Below are 25,535 nucleotides of genomic sequence, written 5' to 3'. Positions count from 1 at the left end.
TGAACAGTCTATTATTTTAAGGGTAAATTAATTCTAACAGTAAGAGATAGAATATCAAAGATAAAATCCAGAAAATCACGTTGTATAAATTTTATAAATATATTTGCATTCTGCATACAGAAATAAGAATTTGATCCCTCTGGCAAAAAAATCCTTAATACTTAGGGATCAAATACTTATTTCTCTATGCAAAATGCAAATATATTTATAAAATTTATACAACATGATTTTCTGGATTTTATCTTTGATATTCTATCTCTCACTGTTAGGGCCCCTTCACACAGAGTTTACGCTCCACTCATTCAGACACGTATACACGAGCGCTTCAAAAGGGAGCGTGTGTAAAGACGGTTTTATGCGCGCTCCCTTTGAAGTGAATGGGATGTGTTTTGAAGCGCTTGTGTATACGTGTCTGAATGAGCGGCGCGTAAACTCCGTGTGAAGGGGCCCTTAAAATTAACCTATCCTTAAAATAATAGACTGTTCATGTCTTTGTTAGTGGGCAAACTTACAAAATCAGCAATGGATCAAATAATTATTTCCTTCACTGTATATTATTGAGATGGCATGATACTTTGTATATCTGGGAGAACACATAAAGAGATGCTCTATGTCTTGAAGGTTGTATATCTTGAAATCACAATAAATAGACACACTATATCCAGGAGACTATATACAGCCATGGACAAAATTGTTGGTACCCCTCGTTTAATGAAAGAAAACCCACAATGGTCATAGATATAACTTGGATCTGACAAAAGTAATAATAACCAAACTACATATTGACAAGCCACAAAGCTTCTGGGTGAATGTCCTATGAACAGATAAGACAAGAATCAAACTTTTTGGCAAGGCACATCAGCTCTATGTTCACTGATGGAAAAAATGAAGCATATCTTGAAAAGAACACTGTCCCTACTGTGTAGGAGGCTCTGTTATGTTCTGGGGCTGCTTTGCTGCATCTGGCACAGGGTGTCTTGAATCTTTGCAGGGTACAATGAAATCTGAAGACTATCAAGGGATTCTAGAGAGAAATGTACTGCCTAGTGTCAGAAAGCTTGGTCTCAGTCACAGGTCATGGGTCTTGCAACAGGATAATGACCCAAAACACACAGCTAAAAACACCCAAGAATGGCTAAGAGGAAACATTGGACTCTTCTGAAGAAGCCTTCTATGAGCCCTGACCTAAATCCTATTGAGCATCTTTGGAAGGAACTGAAATATGCCGTCTGGAAAAGGCAACCTTCAAACCCAAAACAACTGGAGCAGTTTGCTCATGAGGAGTGACCAAAATACCTGTGAGAGGTGCAGAAGTCTCATTGACAGTTACAGAAATCGTTGGATTGCAGTGATTGCCTCAAAAGGTTGTGCAACAAAATATTAAGTTACGGGAACTATCATTTCTGTCCAGGCCAGTTTCATGAGTTTTATTTCTAAAATAAATCTGTTGAAGCGAAAAGCAATGTCTGACTTTCCTTTGTTCATTTTCATAGAATTTTTAGATATTATTACTTTTGTCAGATTCAAGTTATTTCTGTGACCATTGTTTTTTTTTTCTTTCATTAAACGAGGGGTACCAACAATTTTGTCCATGTGTGTATAACGCTTCTTTTTATGCAGGAGCAATATAAAATGATGTTTTATATGCAGAAGATGATATAAAGAGACACCAAATCTGGAAGACAACATAAGAAGATGCTGTACGTACGAGAGAGAGATGAAAAGACATTCTATATATGGGAGATTGCCTAAAGATGCTTTACATGCAGGGAAAGATATAAAGAGACAATCTACAGTGTAATAGGAGATCACATAAAGAGTCATCAACATTGGTGAGACTACACAAAGAGATTTCAGGGAAAATACATTTATGCAAGACAATATAAAGAGACTATCTGTATCTGGGAGACAATGTAAAGATATGGTTTATGTATGGAAGGTAACAATAAATGAGGGGGCATTTATCAAGCACTGCACTCCCAAATGGCAGTGTAAAAAAAAGCCAATATTCACTCCACTGCGTAGATAGCAGAGTTGCTTAGCCCATCTAGCTGTATGTCATGTGTGACATTTGATAAAAAATGACTTTAAAAATTCCCCTCATTCCTTCCCATTGTCTATATCTGGGAGATGACATCAAGAAATACCCTATAACTAGGAGACTATAAATAATCCTTGTATAGATCACCCATTACTCACTCATTCTCAGACTCCATGACTTCTCTTTCCAACCTGGTTCAGAAAATACAGAATTAGACGGCTGCTTGGCATATGATCAACTTCTCAATGACATTCTGTGGGGTCAGGTATTTGCTGTGGGACACTATGATTGTAAGCCCTCGCGGGCAGGGCCCTCTACCCCACTGTGCCAGTCGGTCATTGTTAGTATTATATCTACCTGTATATTCTGTGTACTGTATGTAACCCCCAAATGTAAAACACCATGGAATTAATGGTGCTATATAAATAAATAATAATGTAATATGTGGGGCTTTAGCCTAAAGGAGTTTTCCCATGAACATAAATATATCTAAATTTGTAAATTTTAAAAGCTAAATACTTCCTCAAATGTTAAAAATTTTGCAGAATTGTAAAGATTTTCTCTATCCATCTTAATAGTGCCAGTTTTTTCTCTTCATAGGTTGCCTGTTGACATGACCATGGTTGCAGGAACTTTCTATGGCCTGGGACTTGTCAGAAATCCAGCCATGATCTTCTTGGACAGGTTATCAGGAACATTATAAGAATAAGAAGATAACCTGGCCACAGTGGGTAAGTGTGCAGTGTGTTAAAGACAAGCTATTAGATAGTGGCAGTGGATGTCCTGGAATCTCTATATAGCGACAAGCTGTACACTGACAGGGTCTTTTCTTGGGTGGTCATTTTCTTCCATCATGCCACTACAGTGTCTTATGGGTAAGACAAATGGGTGATATTGAGACTTGATATTATTATTATACTTCTTACACTTTCCCTTCCTCATGTTCTTGTGGTAAGGAGAGCAACACAGGAACCTCAGGTTGTGTTCCTACTTCTTCTACACTCATGTCTGGCGCATTCTCATCTTGGAAGTTGGACTTTATCTCATCAGTCACCAGGCTCCAGTCCTCTGACGGTTCCACTACAGAAGAGAAGGATGGCAAGAATCCTGTTATTGTGGGGTCCAGGGCCTGTCTATGATGTGTGTAGATGTATGGACAGTCACTACCAAATGTGGCATTGTCACGTGTGTTACCCAAACACATTGGATTGAAATCACCCTAAACCAGTCATTGGCAGTAAAAATGTATTTCCATAGAGGTCTGAAGAATAGAATGTGTTGATAAGGACTGTGTTGTTTCATGTATACATATTCTGTAGCGTTGAAGAACTGAAGGGGGGTTCTGTGGTGGGTGGTAAGGTCCTTTATTATAATGTAAAATATTCCATGCATGTGACCATAGCCACTTGATACATGGTGTAACGGATCAAGACACCCAATGATTTTTTTTATGACAGTAGGACACAAAGACTGTCAATTAAAATCTGCTTGAAGCCCTTTGCTTTTTCTACCTATATACACATTATAAGGAGGACTTATCATAAAAGTAAAAATTGTGGCGAGACAGTAACGGACTCAGTAGAGGATGCAGGTATAGCAAAACAGGAAGATTTCATGGAACGATATCATGGAACAGTATTCCCCAGCAGTCCATGTTCATTGTGCCCAGCAAAGTGCTATTTTCTCTTCTAAGATTAAGTCATTTTCAGCTTAAAGGGAGTCTGTCACTAGGGTGAAGCATATTAAAAAAGCAACACTATGGTGGTGCATAATGCATACTGCAGCAAATTCTTTTAGCCACACCCATCTCCCCTTTGACCTGACCCATTGCTATGATGACCTTTTGTACCCTAACACAGTTAAAGTGCTCTTCAATTTCTAGAATACTGTGTACATGATGTCTCCTGTACACAGTATAATGTCCCCTAAGTGGCATGCACAAATTTTCATGTCCACTAATGACCCCCACACAATATAATGCCACTCCAGTAACCCAATATATTATATTGCCCTTCAGTGGTCCATCAAGAAGTCAAATACCCTTGCAGGTGCCCATATATTATCATGTCCCTTTAGTGACCCATAACACATAAAGCTGACCCCCATTGGCCCTTCAAATATTAAGCTACCTTCCAGTGTTCCCTTAGACAATATAATACATTAAACAAAAAAAACCATACTCACCTAGCGCCTCTGCACACATTCTATTAAAGACGCTGAGGGAAAAACTGCGATGTGTTGCTGCCGTGTTTTTTTCCTGCAGCGCATTATTACTGTGGGACACTACGTGGCACTTTAGCCTAAAGGAGTTGTTCCATGAACATAACCATATCTAAATTTGTAGATAATTAAAAGCTAAATATTTTCCGCAAATATTAAACATTTTGCAGAATTGTGAAGATGCTCTTCAACTATCTTAGCGGCGACTGCCATTTCTCTTTATAGGTTGCCCGTGGACATGACCATTAATGCAGTAACATTCTATGGCCTGCGAAACCCAACCATGATTTTCTTGGACAGGTTATCAGACAGGAACATTACAAGAATGAGAAGATAACAGCTCGCAATACAGAATGACAAAAATGCAGGATTTCACAGAAAGGATCCAAAATTTGTTAATAAACTATATTACAAAATGTATTCATGACACTAATACTGCCAGAAAATCAAAAGTTGTCCAAGAGTTTAGCTACACCGTTTCTTTACACCAGTGCAGAATTTGTAATGGGGCTCTGTCTACCTTGGGCCATTTAGAATGGAGGTATATTTTATGTAGTATCTTTTGGGCCCATTCAGGGTCGATGGCTGGAAAGTAACTTATCCCTTTACCCCCTACAGATTTACACATGGCCTCAAACAGATATGTAAATGATTACAGGTGTGGTCTGATTAGACATTGGGCCTTGCCACAAGAGGGTACAAAAGTTCTTTCCTTGCTGCCCTAAAAAAAGGTTCCCAGAGGCTACCTTTGGGTAGGGTATGTATTGTTGAGAGATCATTGATTGGTAGACATAACTCTACAACATACTTTTAATATGGCAAGACATTGTCATGTTATGTCATGCCACTTGATAGACCTTGAGATAGGGAGCATCATTGGAGTGAAAGAAACATAATGATCATTTCGACAAGTTCGTTGGAATCTTGGTCATTCTGACCCAGTTGTTAGGAGGTGTTGAGAGCAGTGGTGGGGGCATGCACATATGGCAAACAGGCTTTGGATGGTTCAGGATTGTTTGACCTGCCAATGAGCATGAGCAACTATCTCAGACACAGGTGGCGCCTTCATTACAGACCCTCGTCTCTCTCCGAACAATAAAGTGTTGCAGCATCCATTACATGTTCTGCCACTGAGAGCAAACCACTGTCACCTTCATTTAATGTGGTGTCGTGAATGAGAAACCTGGACTGCTACAGACTAGAACCATATTTTTCTCATCGACTAATCCATTTTCTGTTTAGAAATTGATGATCAAATATTATGTGGAGAGATATACTGCCCCAACTGCTGGTGTGATGATCTGGGAAGCGATTGCATTCCAGTTTGTCACCCCTACATAACAAGGGACACTTAAAATTTAGTGACATGTGTAGGACATCCTGTGGCCAAATGTGTTGCCTTTCACAGCAGGGCTTCAAAGTGTCATTTTTCAGTAGGTTAATGATGGCCCACACACAGTAAGGGTGTCACGATAATGTCTCTGCCAGGCTGCAACCCCTTCTTGGCCTAACCAGTTTCCATATGTATCGCCAATAGGGCCAACTTGAATATCAGCTTTGGCAGCCTATAACTGCAGGATCTACATCCCAGCTGTAACATTTGTGGACAGTATACCATGTTCAACCCGCATGTTTACCTTACCATCCTTATCTCATCTTGTATTCCCCCATCTTGTATCTTGTAATATTGTAATCACTTACATACAGATGTAGCAGAGTTATCTCATACAAATGTACTAGAGTCAATGATTTTTTTATTGGTGTTTTTTGTCTCTTGTGATAAGATATCATGCTGCAACAGTTTAGCTAATTGCAGAAGTTCGTGTCAACTCTGCTACATCTGTATATCATCATTACATTCACAAGTTATAGTTTCATTTTATTCCAAAAACTCCTCCTTGGTGCATTATGTTTTTTTTTTGCCATTGAGTGTACATATGATAACTATATCAGATGTCTCAATGGCAGTGGAGATGCATTCTACTTGGTTAAAGATGTAAGATCTCAAAACCTATGGCAAATTAACTGTTAAAATAAGATCACAAATCTATCACTAGTTTATGTTGAACACATTAGGGCAGAATAATAGGGCTTACAAGTAACTGTAGGTAGGTTCATTGCTCCTGTATTTTATGCTGGGTACAATAAACACAAATTACTAAAGGATACTACTACCCTGTGGCCAGGATGCCATTGATTCCCTTTCGAAAACAAGCCATCTTATCTATCTCAATTGACTGATGAAACTGGGAAATAGCTCCTGCCTATGGTCACATAAAGATGTGTCAGGACTCTATGTCACTATATCAAGCACCTGGGCACATCCTTGAATTTGACACCGCCATGAGCCTTATGTCTCCTACACCTTCTTCTTTCTGTAATTCTTCAGGAGAGTCTAGTGCAGCAGCTTCACAATTGACCACCGCATCCTCCAGTGAGGCCTTGTCTACCATATCACTATGGTCACAAGTTGGAAAGCAATGACCATTGCCATATTCTATTCTATCTGGCACAGCTGTCTCTATGGGTTGGGCCTCTGTTGCTCCCATTTCTTCTCCTCTGGGGGATATTTCTTCATCCAATGTTCTTCCTGTATAATCTTCATTCAATGAAATCTTAACATTGGTCAGTTGCTCACTTTGGTTGTTATTGACCTTCTCCTCAAGGTGCTCTCTGAGAAAGTCCACTTCATCATGCTGAACCTCTTTCTCCATGGGTGGTGTGGTCTGAGTTTGGCGTTCTTCGGTTTGGATTGGTGTACCTTCATCATATGATGAGTGTTCATGGTCAGTGGTTTGACATTCTGTTTGGGTCTCCCTCTCCTCAGTTTGTATCTTCCAGTTCTCTGCTTCGTCGCTTTCATCTTCTGGAAAGTTTTCTTCTTTATGTATCTTGGTTTGGTTCTCCACCAATGGCTCCCATTGTTGTAATTCTGAAATTGAGGTATCTTGTGGTAGACAAGGTGTAGTAGCATCCACCAGCTGAGTAGTTTGTTGTTGACTCTCTACACATTGTATGTGTGGTGTAGCATCATCTTCACCATTCTCGTGTACCTTGTTTTCTATTTCCATCTGTCTTTGCAAGTGATCATTTTGGTGACAACTAATGGTGTTTTCTTCTTCCTTGGCGACATCTTGACCTTTTAATTCAACTTGTTCTGTCTGTGATCCCTTGAGGTCAGTATCTGCAATTCCTTGCACATTTGTTTGTTGCTGCAGATGTTTCACATCTTCATTAAGTGTTATTTTGTCTTTAATCCCTTCATATTCTTGACATTCTTCCTGGAACTCACATTGGCTTTTTAATACCTTCATATCATCTTGTAAGTGATGTTCAGTCGGGAGCTCACTCCCTATTTCATCTCCATGAAGAGTCAGCTGACTAATTTGATCACTGTTTGGATGAGTGCCTTCCTTTTGGTCGCATTCTCCTGTTATGTTCCCCACTGCTGGTCTTTCTGTTAAATATTTAATGTGACCTACAGAGGGATATTTGACCTCTTTATCACATGCTGTAGACTGACCATAGCTCAGACATTGCACTTCTTCATATCTTGTAGACTGACCACTGCACTGACATTGCACATCCTCCTCATATCTAGTAGGCTGTTCATTACTCAAACACTGCACTTCCTCTTCATATGACATAGACTGACAATGACCTTGACACTGCACTTCCCCCTCATGTCCTGTAGGCTGACCCTGGCTTAGACACTGTACATTCTCCTCATATCTTGTAGACTGACCCTCGTGCAGACATTGCACTTCCTCCTCATATCCTGTAGATTGACTCTGACTCAGACACTGCAATTCCTTTTCATATATTGCAGACTGTTCATGGTTCAGACTCTGTACTTCCTCCTCATCTCTTGTAGACTGATCAAGACTCAGACACTGCACATCTTCACATGGTATAGACTGACTATAGCTTGGACACTTTACTTCCTCCTCATCTTTCGTAGACTGACCCTGGCTCAGACATTGTTCTTCCTTTTCATATCTTGTAGACTGTTCATGGCTCAGACACTGCACTTCCTCCTTATCTTCTGTAGACTGACCATGGCTTAGACACTGCACTTCCTCCTTATCTTCTGTAGACTGACCATGGCTTAGATGCTGCACTTCCTCCTTATCTTCTGTAGACTGTTCATGGCTCAGACACTGCACTTCCTCCTTATCTTCTGTAGACTGACCATGGCCCAGACACTGCACTTCCTCCTCATCTCTTGTAGACTGACCATGGCCCAGACACTGCACTTCCTCCTCATCTCTTGTAGACTGACCATGACTCAGACACTGCAATTCCTCTTTATAACTTGTAGAACATTCATGACTCAGACTCAGCACTTCCTCCTCATCTCTTGTAGCCTGACTGTGACTGAGACACTGCACTTCATTCATTTGAGAATGATTGTCAACATGTCCCTTTATCTCCATGGTATTAACTAAACAGATGTCTTCACTGTGCTTTTGTCCGTAGACTTTTTGGGTGCCTTGCTCTTCCTCTATGATATTCTGCTGTGTGTTTTTCTCATACTTGAATCGCTCTTGGTCCTCTGATGTGTCCATGATTCTTCTATCCTGGTCCACATTCTCTGATGTGTTGAAGCCCCTGCTCAGCTCCTCTGGGACTTCAATGGAACCTCTCCCTGGAAGGGAGGAGCAGGGCACGAGGTTACGAGGTTGTTCATAAGCCAGTCAAAGGGCATCTACTACAAGCTGATGTCTGTCATCTTTGTTTGGAGTATGAGCATAGAAATACTCAGAAGGTACCAGTCACCCCTGTCTATATCCTGCCCTTTATTACTCTGACTGCAATTATATCAAGTAGACATGAATCCTTTTGCAAAAATATTTCTGCAAAGGAGCGAAGTCTGTAAAGTTAGGTGTAGATAGGAGATCTGTGGCTAATGTGTTAGGTCATATAGTTGAGGTGTTGTGGGACTTTATTGTAGCAAGTTCACTGGTATAAGGGCTTCCTCTATTATCTCTGTCACTATGTGAGACACCAAAGCATGAGATATCAGTAATAGCGTCATCTAGTGCGATTGACTATGGAGTTAGTGTATAAAAGGCTACATGATGTAAAAATGTCATAGCTCAGGCTTTCTCTGCAGCTGCCAGGCACAGACAATCTACTAAACATATGACCTACCATCAGGTACTTGCTTTGCTGTGACTTCATCTGATGGGGGTTCTGTGTTCATGGTTTCTTCTACAGAGAGGATTTCTTGTTCAGTATTTGGAGGCGTAATACAGACTGCAGGAAAATAATATTTACATATTTGATTATTGTTCTATATTTCTAGAACTAGAAAAAGCAAGCAATGGCTGAGGAGCTGGTCACAAAGCCTGCACCAGCTCTGGTGTCCCCCCCCCCCACATAATGCTATTGATGCTGTCAGAAATGCAGGTTATAAATAAGGAGATCTCTATGATATGTAATATTTGATATTTAATATAAAGATGGAGGATTGTGGATGTGGTGGCATATCTCAGTGAAATTCATTTCATCCTTATGCAAGATACCTATTGTTTACCGTGATTCTCTCATCAAAAGGACCTAAGGAGTTTCAATGGTATTCCTTACAGATGTATGTTGGCAGTGGGGACAGAAATGTCCTACTTTTCAAACCAATTTTTATGGGAAACATATTTTTAAGAATTTCTGATATTATATTTTTTTTATCTTCCATGTCACTATCCAATGTTTAAGGCCTATAGCCTGCAATTTCCATTCTGGTCACAAAGCATAATAAAAGACGGACAGTTGCCAGTTCTGGAGGTTCTTCATTGCAGCACCTCATTTATATCACAAACAAGACAGAAGGTATCAGAATAGTCGATAGCGCCTCAACAGTTGACATCCATAGTGCCCACTACTAACAATGGGGAATGTTATAGCTTATCTACTCCCTCTATCTGTCCCTTTGTCTGTCCTTTCTTTAAGACACATACAGTCCTATGAAAAATTTGGGCACCCCTATTAATCTTAATCATTTTTAGTTCTAAATATTTTGGTGTTTATAACAGCCATTTCAGTTTGATATATCTAATAACTGATGGACACAGTAATATTTCAGGATTGAAATGAGGTTTATTGTACTAACAGAAAATGTGCAATATGCATTAAACCAAAATTTGACCGGTGCAAAAGTATGGGCACCTCAACAGAAAAGTGACATTAATATTTAGTAGATCCTCCTTTTGCAAAGATAACAGCCTCTAGTCGCTTCCTGTAGCTTTTAATCAGTTCCTGGATCCTGGATAAAGGTATTTTGGACAAACAATTCAAGTTCAGTTAAGTTAGATGGTCGCCGAGCATGGACAGCCCGCTTCAAATCATCCCACAGATGTTCAATGATATTCAGGTCTGGGGACTGGGATGGCCATTCCAGAACATTGTAATTGTTCCTCTGCATGAATGCCTGAGGATTTGGAGCGGTGTTTTGGATCATTGTCTTGCTGAAATATCCATCCCCGGCGTAACTTCAACTTCGTCACTGATTCTTGAACATTATTCTCAAGAATCTGCTGATACTGAGTGGAATCCATGCGACTCTCAACTTTAACAAGATTCCCGATGCCGGCATTGGCCACACAGCCCCAAAGCATGATGGAACCTCCACCAAATTTTACAGTGGGTAGCATGTGTTTTTCTTGGAATGCTGTTTCTTTTTGGACGCCATGCATAACGCCTTTTTTTTATAACCAAACAACTCAATTTTTGTTTCCAAAATGAAGCTGCCTTGTCCAAATGTGCTTTTTCATACCTCAGGCAACTCTATTTGTGGCGTACGTGCAGAAACGGCTTCTTTCTCATCACTCTCCCATACAGCTTCTATTTGTGCAAAGTGCGCTGTATAGTTGACCGATGCACAGTGACACCATCTGCAGCAAGATGATGCTGCAGCTCTTTGGAGGTGGTCTGTGGATTGTCCTTGACTGTTCTCACCATTCTTCTTCTCTGCCTTTCTGATATTTTTCTTGGCCTGCCACTTCTGGGCTTAACAAGAACTGTCCCTGTGGTCTTCCATTTCCTTACTATGTTCCTCACAGTGGAAACTGACAGGTTAAATCTCTGAGACAACTTTTTGTATCCTTCCCCTGAACAACTATGTTGAACAGTCTTTGTTTTCAGATCATTTGAGAGTTGTTTTGAGTAGCCCATGATGCCACTCTTCAGAGGAGATTCAAATAGGAGATCAACTTGCAATTGGCCACCTTAAATACCTTTTCTTATGATTGGATACATCTGGCTATGAAGTTCAAAGCTCACTGAGGTTACAAAACCAATTTTGTGCTTCAGTAAGTCAGTAAAAAGTAGTTAGGGAAATTCAAATCAATAAAATGATAAGGGTGCCCATACTTTTGCACCGGTCAAATTTTGGTTTAATGCATATTGCACATTTTCTGTTAGTACAATAAACCTCATTTCAATCCTGAAATATTACTGTGTCCATCAGTTATTAGATATATCAAACTGAAATGGCTGTTGCAAACACCAAAATATTTAGAACAAAAAATGATTAAGATTAATAGGGGTGCCCAAACTTTTTCATAGGACTGTAGTCCCATCTTCCTAATACAACGTCCCCCTCACGTAACATGCAAATAAAGAATACTAATGTCATCTCTTTATCAACTATTTTTAATATTCATGGCATCTTGAGTTTGCCTTTTATTTACATTTAAAAGAAATGTATCACAAATGTATTTATACCAGATTAAATATATTACTTTTTAAATCTGTTTTTATATTAAAATTGTAGATTTTAATTGTATTTTGCTTAGATGATTGTGGAGGCTGCCATCTTGTCTGAGTTACTCTTCTCTGTTAACAACATTTAGTAATATCCTTTACAACATAGTTATGGACATAGGCAGCAATAGTTTGGAGTCAAATCATTGGGGTATAAAAAGACCTAAATAAAACATGGAAAAGGCCAGTGGCGGTTCCTTGTGGGAGATACTTTGGGATGATCCGAGGAGGGACACTTGCTGGTGAAAGAGACACTGACTAGAGACAGAGACATACTTTTCCAGTGCAGTTGGAATCTTTTCTCCAGCTTTCACCGTTTCTGAGTAACAAGCGCAGGTAGTTTAGGTGCCTGATGTGTAAGCTCTGTAATGTCAGAAGGGCAGTGTCAGGCAGGGGTGTGTGATCCAGAGCTCCAATCAGAGGGAGCCAGTGTCAGAGCTCAGAATCACACCCCTTGTCTGCTCTTGCCTGACACCGCCCTCCTGACAGTACAGAATCTAATTAGCATATCAGGTACCAAATATGACAGCATGGATTACAAAGGAACAGTGAGGGCTACAAAGAAAATTCCAACTGTGCTGGAATCATTGTAGCAGGGCCTATTAACAGATGCTAAAAATCAGAGTTGGTGGAGGAGGTGAAAGGTCCTCCTTATGCCCCTTAATACCATCAAAACATTAACTGTAAGCAATTCTCCATAATACACAATGTACATGTTACACACTCAGTTTTCCATTTCCTGACCTTTGAATCAGACCCAGTATGAGGGCAGATATAAAACATTCTTACAGTGATACACATCAAGACCTAATAGTGGAATTTCCTAGACACATATTGGAAAAATCTATTTATGTTGCCAAAGCAAACAAACAATCACTTTCATTTCTTATACAATGCTCTTTAAAAATGAAAGCTTTGTTATGACAAAAGTCTAGACCAGGGGTCTCAAACTCGCGGCCCCCCGAACAATTTTGTGCGGCCCGCACAAGCCTAGGGGCGCCGGATCCAAGTTGAATCCGGACGTTTCACCATTTTGCCCACAGGCAGTTTTATATACTGCCGGAAAGCTGACAGTGCGCTGAGTTCAGCACACTGTCGGCTTTCCCGATGTGGGCCCAGTGTGAAGAGCTTACGGTCCGGTACCGTAGCTCTTCTATGGTCAGAAGAGCGTCTCTGACACTCAGTCAGAGACGTCCTTCTTCACAGCACAGCCAATCGCGCTGTGCTGTGAGAGCCGGGAGGAACGCCCCCTCCCTCCCTGATAATGCTCGTCTATGGACGAGTACTGCGAGCAGAGGGAGGGGGCGTTCCTCTCGGCTCTCACAGCACAGCGCGATTGGCTGTGCTGTGAAGAAGGACGTCTCTGACTGAGTGTCAGAGACGCTCTTCTGACCATAGAAGAGCTACGGTACCGGACCGTAAGCTCTTCACACTGGGCCCACATCGGGAAAGCCGACAGTGTGCTGCTCAGCGCACTGTCAGCTTTCCGGAAGTATATAGAACTGCCTGTGGGCAAAATGGTGGAAGGTCCTCTTTAAACATGGTGGAATGAAGGGACTCATGACACTGGGGGCAGACGAAGGGAGGGGGGAGAACGGCATGACACTGGGGCAGAAATGGAGGGACATGAATCTGGGGGCAGAGATGGGGGGGACATGAAACGGGGGGCAGAAATGGAGGGACATGAATCTGGGGGCAGAGATGGGGGGACATGAATCTGGGGGCAGAGATGGGGGGACATGAATCTGAGGGCAGAGATGGGGGGGACATGAATCTGGGGGCAGATGAAGGGTGTATATGTAACTGGAGGAAAGATGGAGGGGGGACATATAGTTTACGGGTGACTGTAGGAGGATTATACAGTGTGGGGGCACATGAAAAATGAATGGGCGGAGTCAACATAAAAGTGGGTGGAGCTAAATTTGCCGCGGTGCGGCCCGCCGACTGGCTGGGATCTTGCTCTGCGGCCCACATGCTGAGTTGAGTTTGAGACCCCTGGTCTAGACAGATCATTTTAGGTCTAAAATTCTGAGCTGAATAATGTCATAATAGAGCTTAACAAAGGCTCCAAATCCAATGCATAGCCATAGAGTTGAATGATATAATTTTGTCTTCCTGCTACAGTCACTAGGGGGAGCTCTGGAGTTTACTGCATACTGTGGTATTATTGAGCTCAATGCAGTGAACTGAGCTCCTGCTAGTGGAAGAAGCAGAAATAGAGCATTATATTGAGTAGCTTCATGTCTATTAAAGGAATTTTCAGCTTTGCGTGACTGGATCTGATAACTATAAAAATCTATTGTGGTATTAACCAGCAAATAATTCTGACTTTATTTAGATAAAGACACAGAACAGCAGTAAAATTTTTGTTATGCCGAAATGCATAACAGGCCCCTACCTACTGTGTTAAGTGTAATACTTGGGTCTTCATATGCCTTTTGGCCCCTCAAAAACCAAAACTTTGGTTTCAAAACCTGTTACTTTTGTACCGCCTATAGCTACATTTTGGACTGTGGAGCTGACTCAGCAACACACCACCACAAGCCGACACAACAAGACAGAGTGCACAAACTTTATTTCATAGTTTCCAAGGTAAAAACAAATGCTGCAAATTCTCATGCTATCATGTGTTGTCTAGTGACGGAGATGATATGTTCATTGCTGGGAAAGGTAGGCCATAGTGTTTGTTATGGTGCATTGATGACTATGAGGGGGCCAGTGATGACCTTAGGAGGAGCAATGATGTCCGTGAGGAGTGCAGTAATGACTAAGAGGGTTACAGGGATAACCATGAGAGGAGCAATAAAGATTATGAGGGTTGCAAGGATGTCTACAAGGCATGCAGAAATGACTATGAGGAGTGAAACAATGATTATGAGGGGTGCAAGGTTGACAATGGGGGGTGCAGGGTTGACAGTAAGAGGTCTACTAATACTTATTGGGAGTTTATACATGACTATGAAAGGTTCGGAGACAGTTGTGAAGGGTGCATGAGGACTATCTGTGGTGCAGTGACAATCGCCCACTATTTGAACAGAAAGTTATGATAGACAGTTACGTCACGACAGACGCCCTGCATGGCCACTCATACTAGAGTAAGACCTGTCTGTCTCTATGGCAGCAGTGTACACCAGTGATATCAGTGCGGCATTAGAAGGTGATGACTCTAGTGCTGCTGCTAGTATGTGACTATAGCTGGAGAGCAGAGGCAGAAGGTTCGGGGCTCAGGGACAGGACACGGCTCCAGCGTCTTCTGTTTTCCATTTGTTTCAGGGGTAATTAAACCCCACTCCCCTCTGAAACAAAGGAGAAGAGAAAACGATTAATAGAGAATGTGCTGCCCTCGATGCACCCTGGCCCTGGGCAAGGAAACATCATGGAGACAGTGAGATACTTCCTCCATTAGTCCCTATTCCTATTTATATAAGTTCAAACTGGGAGAGAAACACTTTCCTTCCCCAAACTCAAATAATAAGAAACAGGAGAATAAATTCACACATGAGAATGCCTGGCAGATTATTCTATGGGCAAGACTCATGTAAATGCTAATTTATGTAAGTGCTAGTGATATAACATGAGCACATCTGCTGGCATGTATGTAACCCCCAAATGTAAAGCACCATGGAATTAATGGTGCTATATAAATAAATAATAATAATAATGTAATAATAGCTGAGCTGTGGATATTACATGAGCACATCTCCGTATATGTAACTTATAGATGTATTGCTGATATAACACTGAAATATCTGCTGGTGTGCAACTATAGACGCACTGCTGGTACATCTATCTATCTATCTATCTATCTATCTATCTATCTATCTATCTATCTATCTATCTATCATTACTGGAATAAAGAGCATATTCAATATAACAAGAGGAAACATGGATAGGCGGAAGGTACTTACTTTCTTCCACCTGACACAATGTTATATTCTGGGCATCCTGTCAAAAAAGGAGAATTCATTACTGGCATATAATAATAATGGGAACTCAGTCCTGTCTCCTCATCCATTTCACTTGAATATAAGCTATAGGTAAACATTGAAAGCTTCTATTTACAGAGTTACCAAAGTCCACAAAAGAAAAAAAAATCTGAAAAAAAGTATTGCCAACCGCACAGGGAAATACATGTCATGGAGCTCAGCAGGAAAAGGAGGCAGGCTGAATGGGGCCATTATTAATGTCTCTATTTATGAAAGGAACAAAAAAAATTGATTTGTGGCCTAATGGAGACAGGAAAAAAAAGGAATACCATGAAGACCCAATAGATGGGGCACGGATACCGTGATGGTAGAATCTCAGAGGAGAACCATCAATTCTTTCATGAGTAAGAAGAAGAGGGAATACAGAATATAAAGGTGTCATTAGTAGTAGCCAAGCAGTGAAGTCAATAGAATATTTTAGTTCTGCGCCCAGGTGTATTGCTATTGAGGCTGCAAACATCCATATTATAAATAGCAATAACATTAAAGGGGCTCTATCATTGGAAAACGTCATTTTTAGCTAAGCACATCCTTGCATAGGCTTTAGAAAGGCTATTTCACACATACCTTTTGTATGTAAATTGCCTCAGTAGTCTTTCAATAAGTCAGTTTTTATTCATATGCTAGTTAGCTTTCTGTGTGCATCAGAAGTGTCTGTATCTGCTATGTTCTGTGTAGGGAGATGAGTCATCTGCTGTGCATACACATAGAGAATAGCAGAGAGAAGTGCACAGTAAGAAAGCTAATTAGCATATGAATAAAAACTGACTTATTCAATAACCACGGAGGCAATTTAAATACAAAAGGTAGGTGTGAAATAGCCTTTCTAAAGTCTATGCAAGGATGTGCTTATCTAAAAATAACTTTTCCCAATGATAGAGCCCCTTTAATTCAATGGAGTTTCCCCTCTGGCTGCAAATGTATCAGACTGCTGTCTGTGTTCTCTGCTGTGTACTGTCTAGTGTTGCACTGATGGTAGATACCTGTTTTGCTGTCACTACTGGTTGTGGTATGACTTTCTCCAGACCTTGACTGATCCAGCTTAGCACCCTGGAAGAAAACCATATGCGACATTAGTTCATCTAATGACCTCACACCATGATCTCAGGACACCTCACACAATGACATATATACAATGATAAAAATAATTATTTTATTTTTTGTTTGTTTGTTTTATCCTATAAAATTAAAAGTTATGTTTTAAATTTACTCTTTCTGTGACAAAGTTAATAATTGAGTAAATTACCCGTCAGTGAATTTATAACCTCTGTATAGCATGGAGGAGGCAGTGTGATGGTGTGGGACTACATGGCTGTCAGTGGCACTGGGTCTATAGTGTTTATTGATGATGTGACAGAAGCAGATGGATGAATTCTGAAGTATACAGGGATATACTTTCTGCTCAGATTCAACCAAATACAAAGTTGATTGACCGGCGCTTCACAGTACAGATGAACAATGACCCAAAACATACTGCAAAAGCCACCCAGGAATTTTTTAAGGCAAAGAAGTGGAATATTCTGCAATGTCTGAATCAATCACCAGAGCTCAACCCACTCGAGCATGCTTTTCGCTTGCTTAAGAGAAAACCTAAGGTAGAAAGATCCACAAACAAGCAACAACAGAAGAAACCTGTAGTATAGATCTGGCAAAGCATCGCCAAGGTTTGGTGGACAGTAAATCCCTGCAAAGGATTTTCTACAAAATATTGAAAATGAACATTTTATTTATGGTAAAAAATGGAAAAGGCTTTTTAGAAAAATGGTGGCAATTCCTAAATATTTCACAGGATATTTTTTTTCATGCAGAGGCCAAATCATGAAGAATGTGTCACTGTCCAAATTTCTGAACGTAACTGTATATTGAAGAGAACTGTCTATTTATCTCAGCATTTTTCATGTAACAGGTTCCCTTTAATCAAAAGCTGTCTTAATCATGATTTTTCGTTAGTAGTAATAAATCTTTTGCCGTGACTCTTGAGTCTTCGGGTGCTTCACCACTGTTTGTATGCTCGTCTTCTCCTTAGGCCAATTGCACATGATTGTGTGCAGTCGCCGGCCGTGAATGAACTGCATGCCCGATGCATGGGCAGCACACGGATGTCATTCATGTGCCACCCGTGTACCAGCCGTGCTTCTGTAAGCTCCTTCATTCATTGAGTTGGAGCCGTGGAAGCATGGCCGCAAAATTTATGAGTTATGACACCCGGACTGTCGGCCCGCGCCCAGGACCATGTAATACATGGTTGTGTACGTGGGCCGACAGAAATGAATGGGTCAGTGTGATATTGGGGGAAAAACCTGGATAGCACATTGAACTAATACATAGTCGTCTGCAAGGAGCCTAACAGGGAGATCCTGTATTATAATATCATACAATGACATGTGATAGGTGTGAAAAGCAACCAATATATGTGGCATATAATCACTGTGGAGTGACATGTGGCATACCTGGTGCTCTCAGCGCTGGGTCCAGGCACATAGAAGAAGAAAGAGAAGCTTCATGTCACACACATATGACGACTCAGAATATCAGTGAGATATGGCCAGGGCACTCACCTGCTCTTAGAGTCCTTCCGGGTCACTGCAAGCAAACACATAGAACCTCAGTGCAAACCCACACCTGTAATAAACCCAGCCTGCATATGTTCAGCCCTTACCTGAAGGGATTGGCTCCTCCTCCTTCGGCTTCTCTGCCTGTTGACAAAAAACAGAAAACCAATGAATTACCATCTGAAAACCCAAACTGACTAATCCCAACAGGTCTTCAGCAGTCTACAGCCTTCACAAGGACTATAAACTAAACATCTGTCTGGACACACTAGCATTTCTCATGCTCTAAATCTGGACATGGCACAGTACCACTTTTTATATTGAAAAATCACAACAAAAACCTGTCCGTTTCTTTCGACGAACAGAGAAGTATGGTATATTACATTTGTGTATTAGCCCAAAAGAACAAATGGAATTTGATGTGTTTTTATTTGATTTTTAACATTGATCTCTATGTAACCAGACAACCATGCACTTGTGCCCGTTTTTTGCATTTGACTTTTTTTCGCCGCCTACTTTTTACTGTATTTATGGACACTGTACAGTATTTCTCCTGTTCTGTACCACTTCTTACACTTTCTCTCTCAACACTCTACCAGATAACTTATTTTGTTCTTTATGCTGGATAACCTAACTCACCTCCACAATTTTAGGGGTTACTGTTGGCATCTCTGGTTGTGGCACCACTTTTCCCAGTCCTTGCTTGAGCCAATTTAACACTGCACTTCCAGCACTGTAAGAAAAGGTAATTCCCTGTAAAACCACTAGGGAACCGGCATGCACTAGTCTGGGATGGGCTATAATCAGACAAGTGCTCAACGTGCTCTGAGCCAAAGGGTAGAGATTCAGTGTGTGGGGGTACATGAATCAGTGTAAGAGGGTGGAAGGATCAGGGTGATATAGTAGTATGGTCATAGTGAGGGACTATGTTTTCCCATAAATTATTAGCCTTCTATTATGAGCTCACACAGAGCGGACGGCTGGGTTCCATTTGTATAATGTTCATTAATGAGGCATCTTTGTGGACATACCTTGACTCTTTGTCTACAGCCGCAGTATCCTCCTCTATGGTGACTATTGGTTGTATCTCAGCTGGAGGAGGTGGGGGTGGTGGTGGTGTGGGGCTAGCAACAGGGGATGGTGGAGCAACAACCACTTCTGCAAAATAATATAATATAGTAAAACCAGTATATGTCACATTATAATCTCTACCTTTCATATTTTAATTTCCAACCATCACATTATAATATTCAGTCTACTCCTGTCACATTATAAACTCCAGTCTCAAGTTGTCACATTATAAATGTGACCTATATTATAATGTCCACCCATCACATTGTAACCTCTAGTTTCCAGCAGTGGCTTTAAAACCTCCACAAAATCTCCATGTAGGATGTTATATAATTTCTGCTTCAATAAGGGTCTTGACCCCTCTTCCCTGCATTATCATCCTCCTGCATCTCCTCAGCACCCACCTTCCACTTTTTCTTGCTGTGGCTTCGGCTGAGAGACAGAAAAGAGAGGAAAGTTAGATGTGCGCAGACTATGCACCATGCAGTGAAAGACATTGTCCCCCCACCTCCTTCCCTGCAGGTTTTATATATCACCCCCGTATTCACACATCCGTATACCTGCTCTACAGTTGCAGTACTGGGTTCAGATCCAAAATCAGTGCTTGCCCTCTGGCTCCATGTTGGTTGTGGAATGACCTTCTCCAAGCCGTGAGACAACCATGACAGAACACTTGTGGAGGCGCTGCAGGTATATGTAATAGTGAGGTGAGTATTCGTGACAGAAGATTCACCATTTTTTTCAACATTAAATATCAGTCATGGTGTCTCTGCTTTATTTTGGCATTTTACAGTTCTAAACAATTCTGGGAGAGTTGAATAAGACTCAATATGGCCACCATTATAGTTCCCTCAGGGTTGCCATCCAACTAGAGCTATAATAGCTGATATTGCACCCCCAAAATGGTCACTGAGGCCAATGAATCAAAGCCATGCATTTAGTGGGGATGCCTTGCTCTGTGATGGTACCTGTCACTTTGCTCCATAGGGCCATTCTCTGCTACTTTGTCAGCTATAAAGAAAAACAAAGAAAGGCAAATGCAAATGGTGGAACCTGCATCAGTACCATGGATGAAGATGCCTCCCAAAATCTTTGCCACTTCTTACCTGCTTCACTCACTGCTTTGCAGGTCTGGAACAAAAACAAATGAGATGTCTCTTTAAATGAGAGTAAAGCTTCATCCAAAACTGTATTAAATAACAGAAGAATAAGAATGTGGGGACCAAGACAATAACAAAGCAGTGCAGCTAGTGGTGACCTCAGCTAACACCCAGCCCCACATTCTCCAGGCCAACAAGCAATGACTCCATCATCTTATCTTATTAGAACACATAGGACAGATAAGTAGAATAGGAAGTAATGCCAACAACCTTTATTATGCAGTTATATTTAGAGGGCGAGTTGGGGTGTCTACTACCTGTTGCACCACTGGCTCTGGTTCTTCCTTGTTTGCTCTTGCCAGAACGGGACTATCCACAGGCTGTGGGACCACTTTTCCCAGTCCTTGTGCTAGCCAGCCAAGAACTCCCCCTGAACTGCAAGACAACATGGGTTCCCAAGTTACACAGGATAAAGAGTTACAACTGTTAATTTAGTCAATATGGACAGGAACACTCACCTCTTATCAGATGTTGTACTGGAGTCTTGAGCCATGGACTCAGCTACAAAAATACAGGAATTCAAGATCAGAAAAAAAAACACCTATATATAGAGCTAAAATATCTTACCAAATAACACCCCCAGGACAACTATTACCAGGTAACCATACTGGGCCAAGCAGAACCATCCCAATGCAACTATATAACCATTATGGGCAAACTATAAATGAATAATAATTACCCCTGACCAAGTAAATAACTAAAAACCAAACGGGTTAACTATAAATCTGGATTACTATCTGGTTCAACTACCAGGGGCCAACTATATAACCAGATATATAGACTATATGGCTGAACTATATGACTATTTCTGATCAACTTTATACCCAGATAATCATCCCAGGCCAACTATATAACCAGATAACAATGCTGGGACAAATATATAACCATGCTAAATATAAAACCAGATAACCATCCCAGCCCTGCTATATAACCAGATAATTTTCTCAGTCAACTATATAATCAAATAACCAGTTGTATAGTTGTCCCGCAATGTCTAACAAGAAAATTATCCTGAGTCAACTATATTATCAAATAAATACAGCCAAAGAACTATCCAGTGTCTACTACATGACAAGAACCATGTCGGGCCATACACAGTCATTAACCAGATGACCACCCAACTCTATGACCTTCACCATATCAAGGATCAAGTTTTACCATTTTACCACTAGTGGAATATTTTCTAGGAGGTACAAACCAAATAATATGGCAGAGAACCAACAACCCCCTCCTCCCGAGACAGTAGTTAGAGGATCTGTTTTTACCTGGAGGGTTTGTTGCATCTTTTTGTGGACAGGTCACATTCTGAAATATAAAACAGCGGGTGTTCACACCAAGTCCATCTATCTGGGAGCGCACATCTAATGGCTGTATTGACTCAACTCCTGCTTGGGCTCCAGTCACTCTAAACCTCTTTTCCTAGGTGGTGGCCTCTACCTAATCTCACAACAGGTGTCATTGTCTACAATGTGCTCACTATGCACACACTCAGCCTACAAGCAGGAAACACAGTTATACAGACCCACAATGATGCTTTCTGCAGACAATGTGGTGCAGTGCGTCTAGTGCTGTAGTGTCCGATATCAATTCAGATAAAGGCCCCAGGAGAATCTCCCCTCCTAACTCACACCTATTGCTCCTGCAGGATTGCATCCACAAATGCCATTGTATATTTCATCAATTATTGGGAGTCCACACTGATAAATGTGTGGTTCACATCTCCTACTCTACACACCAGGTTGGTAAACTTGGCTTTCACAATACCGTATCAGCTTAAATGTATAATCACAATTAAAGGCACAGTAACATGTTTTCAGCAGTGCATTATAAAACAGAATAACAATAAATTTGAAAGAGGATGAGTATGGGTGCGTACAGATCACTTCCATCCTCCACCATGTCACCAGTGTGTAATGGAGAATGATAAATGATGAGTATGAGAGGTCATTTTACTATTTCATTTCAAAATCTTGCAAAATAAAATATCAATGAAATAAATAGACATACAATGTTATAACCCCTTTTATCTACCCACCCACTCTCAAAGCAGGTGGAGAATAAAAAAATAATGATCATACTCTCATTTATACTAAGGCAGAGTTGAACTTTTTTAGCCAACATATTTTTAGGATAGGTCATCAATATTTTATCAGGTAGGTCCAACTCCCAATACACCCTCTGAACAGCTGTTTGAAGAGGCCATAGTGCTCACATGTGCTGTGGCCTATTCTATGCACTGGTGATGTCATGTTCTTCAGTCATATAGTGTAGCAGCAGCTCAATCCCATTTAAGCCCCTAGACCCGTGATGGCGAAACTATGGCAAGGGTGCCAGAAGTGGCACTCAGAGCCCTCTCTTTGGGTAGCCATACGTGGAACAGATTATACTGTGTGGGGGCCACCGTGGAGCAAATTGTACTTTGTGGGGACCACTGTGCAGCATATTATACTGTGTGGGGGCCATTGTGGAGCTGATTGTACTGTGTGGGGGTCACTGTGAAGCAGATTGGACTGTGTGAGTATCACAGTGGAGCAGAAAGCTCTATAAAGACCCATTCATATGACCATATTTTGCAGGTCTATAATTGTGTGCAATTGTGGACCCGCACGTTATTAAGGTTAAATTGCCGTGTTGGCACTTTGGCCTTTCTAAAGGCTATTCCGACGTGTGATCGCCAAAAAAATTCATTTCAATGGTAGAATCCCTTTAATTTGAAGGTGTTCTGCAAATTAGGCGGTTGGTGTACTGGGGGCGGTCCCTCAGCCCCTGGTAACAATGCTTTTGCTGGTCAAGTAGGATGGGATGATGTCATAGCAGTGGTTCCCCTTTCACTGGCACAGGCAGGTGATGGTTGGGAAGTTGTGAACTGTGTTTGGTGTGTGAGCATGCTATGAGTGCTCTGAGTATACTATTTTACAACTGGGTTTACTTGTTTTTTCCCTGATGTAAACATTGTCAGTCACAGTTCCGTAAAGGGCTCACATTCTAAATTCCCTATCACTATGTCTATGGAGTGTGGGAGGAGAGGAGAGTACCTGGAAGAAATAAATCTACACAAAAATGGGTCAAACACACAAAGTCCTTGCAGGTGTTGCCCTTGACCAGATTTGAACCTAGGACTCCAGCTCTGCAGGGCAATAGTACTAACCACTGAGACACCTGCAAGAATTTTTAGCACCAATGGTTTCAGTTAAAGTAAAAAACAACAGGCATTCATATGTGTCTACTATTTTAGCAGTTCATTGTCATCCAAAGGACCAGAATGGACACCGCAGATGTGAACATACAGAAAGCTTTTACAGAGTCCGGATGAGGTTATCACCACTTATATTGGTGTTGCTCATAATACTCACCGCATCACACTTGGAAGGGGCTGCAGAGCTTGTGTCCTGCCCATCAGGAGAGGTCTTTGTAGGGGTCTCTGGAGGTTGTGGAATCACTTTATCAATCCAGCTGAACATTCTGTAATCTGTGTGTCTCTGCGAGGAGAATATTTCAGTGATAAAGGATAAGAGGATGATTTTCAATGTGAGATGTAGATCTGTGGCTCTAAGAGAAATACCCCCTTGTACAGGGGGCAATTTCAGGTCTATTATGTGTGTTCATTAATGTCTCTATTGTGATATAAGAAGACAATGGGCATTCAGTTAAAGGTGCCTTCACACAGCGTGATGCAAACTCTACAATGGATAAGCAATACGGTTTTGCATATTGGCAGCAGAGCCATACTTTACAAAGCAATAAGTACTAATGGTAATGGTAGTTTCCAGCCTAGCATAAAAGACCCGACCAGTTCTTTTTGTCGCATGGCGTTCACACTACCATCTGTGTCCGACAGGTAGTGTGTGCTGCTAATGTCTGTTCAAAATCTTGCACGGACATTAGCAGCGGACACTAGCTGTGTCCGTGACATTTTTCATTCATTTAAATGGAGATCGGGTGCGTTGTTTTACACTCCGTGCCTGTCCTTAAGTGTCCGTTCCTAAAGATGTCCGACTTTTCAAGCGGACAGCAAAACCCGACATGTAGGTTTTTGCTGTCCGCTTGAAAAGTCGGACATCTTTGGGAACGGACAGTTAAGGACAGGCACGGAGTGTAAAAGAACGCACCCGATCTCCATTTAAAAATGAATGAAAAATGTCACGGACACAGCTAGTGTCCGCTGCTAATGTCCGTGCAAGATTTTGAACAGACATTAGCAGCAGACACTACCTGTCGGACACCAACGGTAGTGTGAACGCCCCCGAGCAGGGACCCGTATAATAGGCCATTATAGTGTGTCATGGATACACAGCTCTGCAGACAGTATCACCTATGACAGGATTGGATAGAGTAGACAGTATCATACATGATAGGATTAGATACAGAAGCTCAGCAGCGCCTCACTCTCATTCAGTCATGGTCACTGCCATTATTTACAGATTGTTTGGACATTATTTGCTCTGCCAATGCTTCCGCCCTGCAGAATATAGGTCAACACCACTTTAAACCTAGTCTTAAAATGTCTGGATCATAACGAGTGATTTTCCCTCCCTTGAGCACCATATCAGATAGGTAAGATGCCCCCCATATTTGTTACCTGATGACTCCTGTATTCCTGGTACCTGGGGCTTGCAGTCCTCCGTAGGCTCAGGCAGCCACAGCGTCCTTGACTAAATCTCTCTTCTGCTGAGACTGCAAAGTACAGTCTGATCCCATCACTGCCACAGGATAAATGGATTTCGCAAGGTACCTAATAGCTCAA

The 25,535-nt window shown here is 41.3% G+C and overlaps 1 protein-coding gene across 1 annotated transcript in view; it reads right to left on the bottom strand.

Moving 5' to 3' along the window:
* Positions 1–25,535, bottom strand: part of CNGB1 (cyclic nucleotide gated channel subunit beta 1) — a 51,845-nt gene extending 26,310 nt beyond the window's left edge. The window contains exons 1-20 of the mRNA XM_075282229.1: positions 25,371–25,535; positions 24,145–24,270; positions 22,057–22,096; positions 21,250–21,292; positions 21,049–21,166; positions 20,738–20,762; positions 20,600–20,642; positions 20,192–20,315; positions 20,036–20,063; positions 19,592–19,718; positions 19,200–19,293; positions 18,668–18,704; positions 18,567–18,591; positions 18,459–18,473; positions 16,992–17,058; positions 15,931–15,967; positions 9,416–9,520; positions 6,576–8,909; positions 2,968–3,121; positions 2,200–2,232 (exon numbers count right to left, since the gene is read on the bottom strand). Coding sequence (XP_075138330.1) covers positions 2,200–2,232; positions 2,968–3,121; positions 6,576–8,909; positions 9,416–9,520; positions 15,931–15,967; positions 16,992–17,058; positions 18,459–18,473; positions 18,567–18,591; positions 18,668–18,704; positions 19,200–19,293; positions 19,592–19,718; positions 20,036–20,063; positions 20,192–20,315; positions 20,600–20,642; positions 20,738–20,762; positions 21,049–21,166; positions 21,250–21,292; positions 22,057–22,096; positions 24,145–24,252 — 3,557 coding nt within the window. The 5' untranslated portion in view covers positions 24,253–24,270; positions 25,371–25,535. The remainder of the gene's footprint in view (positions 1–2,199; positions 2,233–2,967; positions 3,122–6,575; positions 8,910–9,415; positions 9,521–15,930; positions 15,968–16,991; positions 17,059–18,458; positions 18,474–18,566; positions 18,592–18,667; positions 18,705–19,199; positions 19,294–19,591; positions 19,719–20,035; positions 20,064–20,191; positions 20,316–20,599; positions 20,643–20,737; positions 20,763–21,048; positions 21,167–21,249; positions 21,293–22,056; positions 22,097–24,144; positions 24,271–25,370) is intronic.

The sequence above is a fragment of the Leptodactylus fuscus genome, chromosome 7 (genome assembly GCF_031893055.1).
Source record: "Leptodactylus fuscus isolate aLepFus1 chromosome 7, aLepFus1.hap2, whole genome shotgun sequence".
Classification (NCBI taxonomy): domain Eukaryota; kingdom Metazoa; phylum Chordata; class Amphibia; order Anura; family Leptodactylidae; genus Leptodactylus; species Leptodactylus fuscus.
The sequence above is the reverse complement of the archived record's forward strand: the minus strand, read 5'-3'. Positions and strand labels throughout refer to the sequence as shown.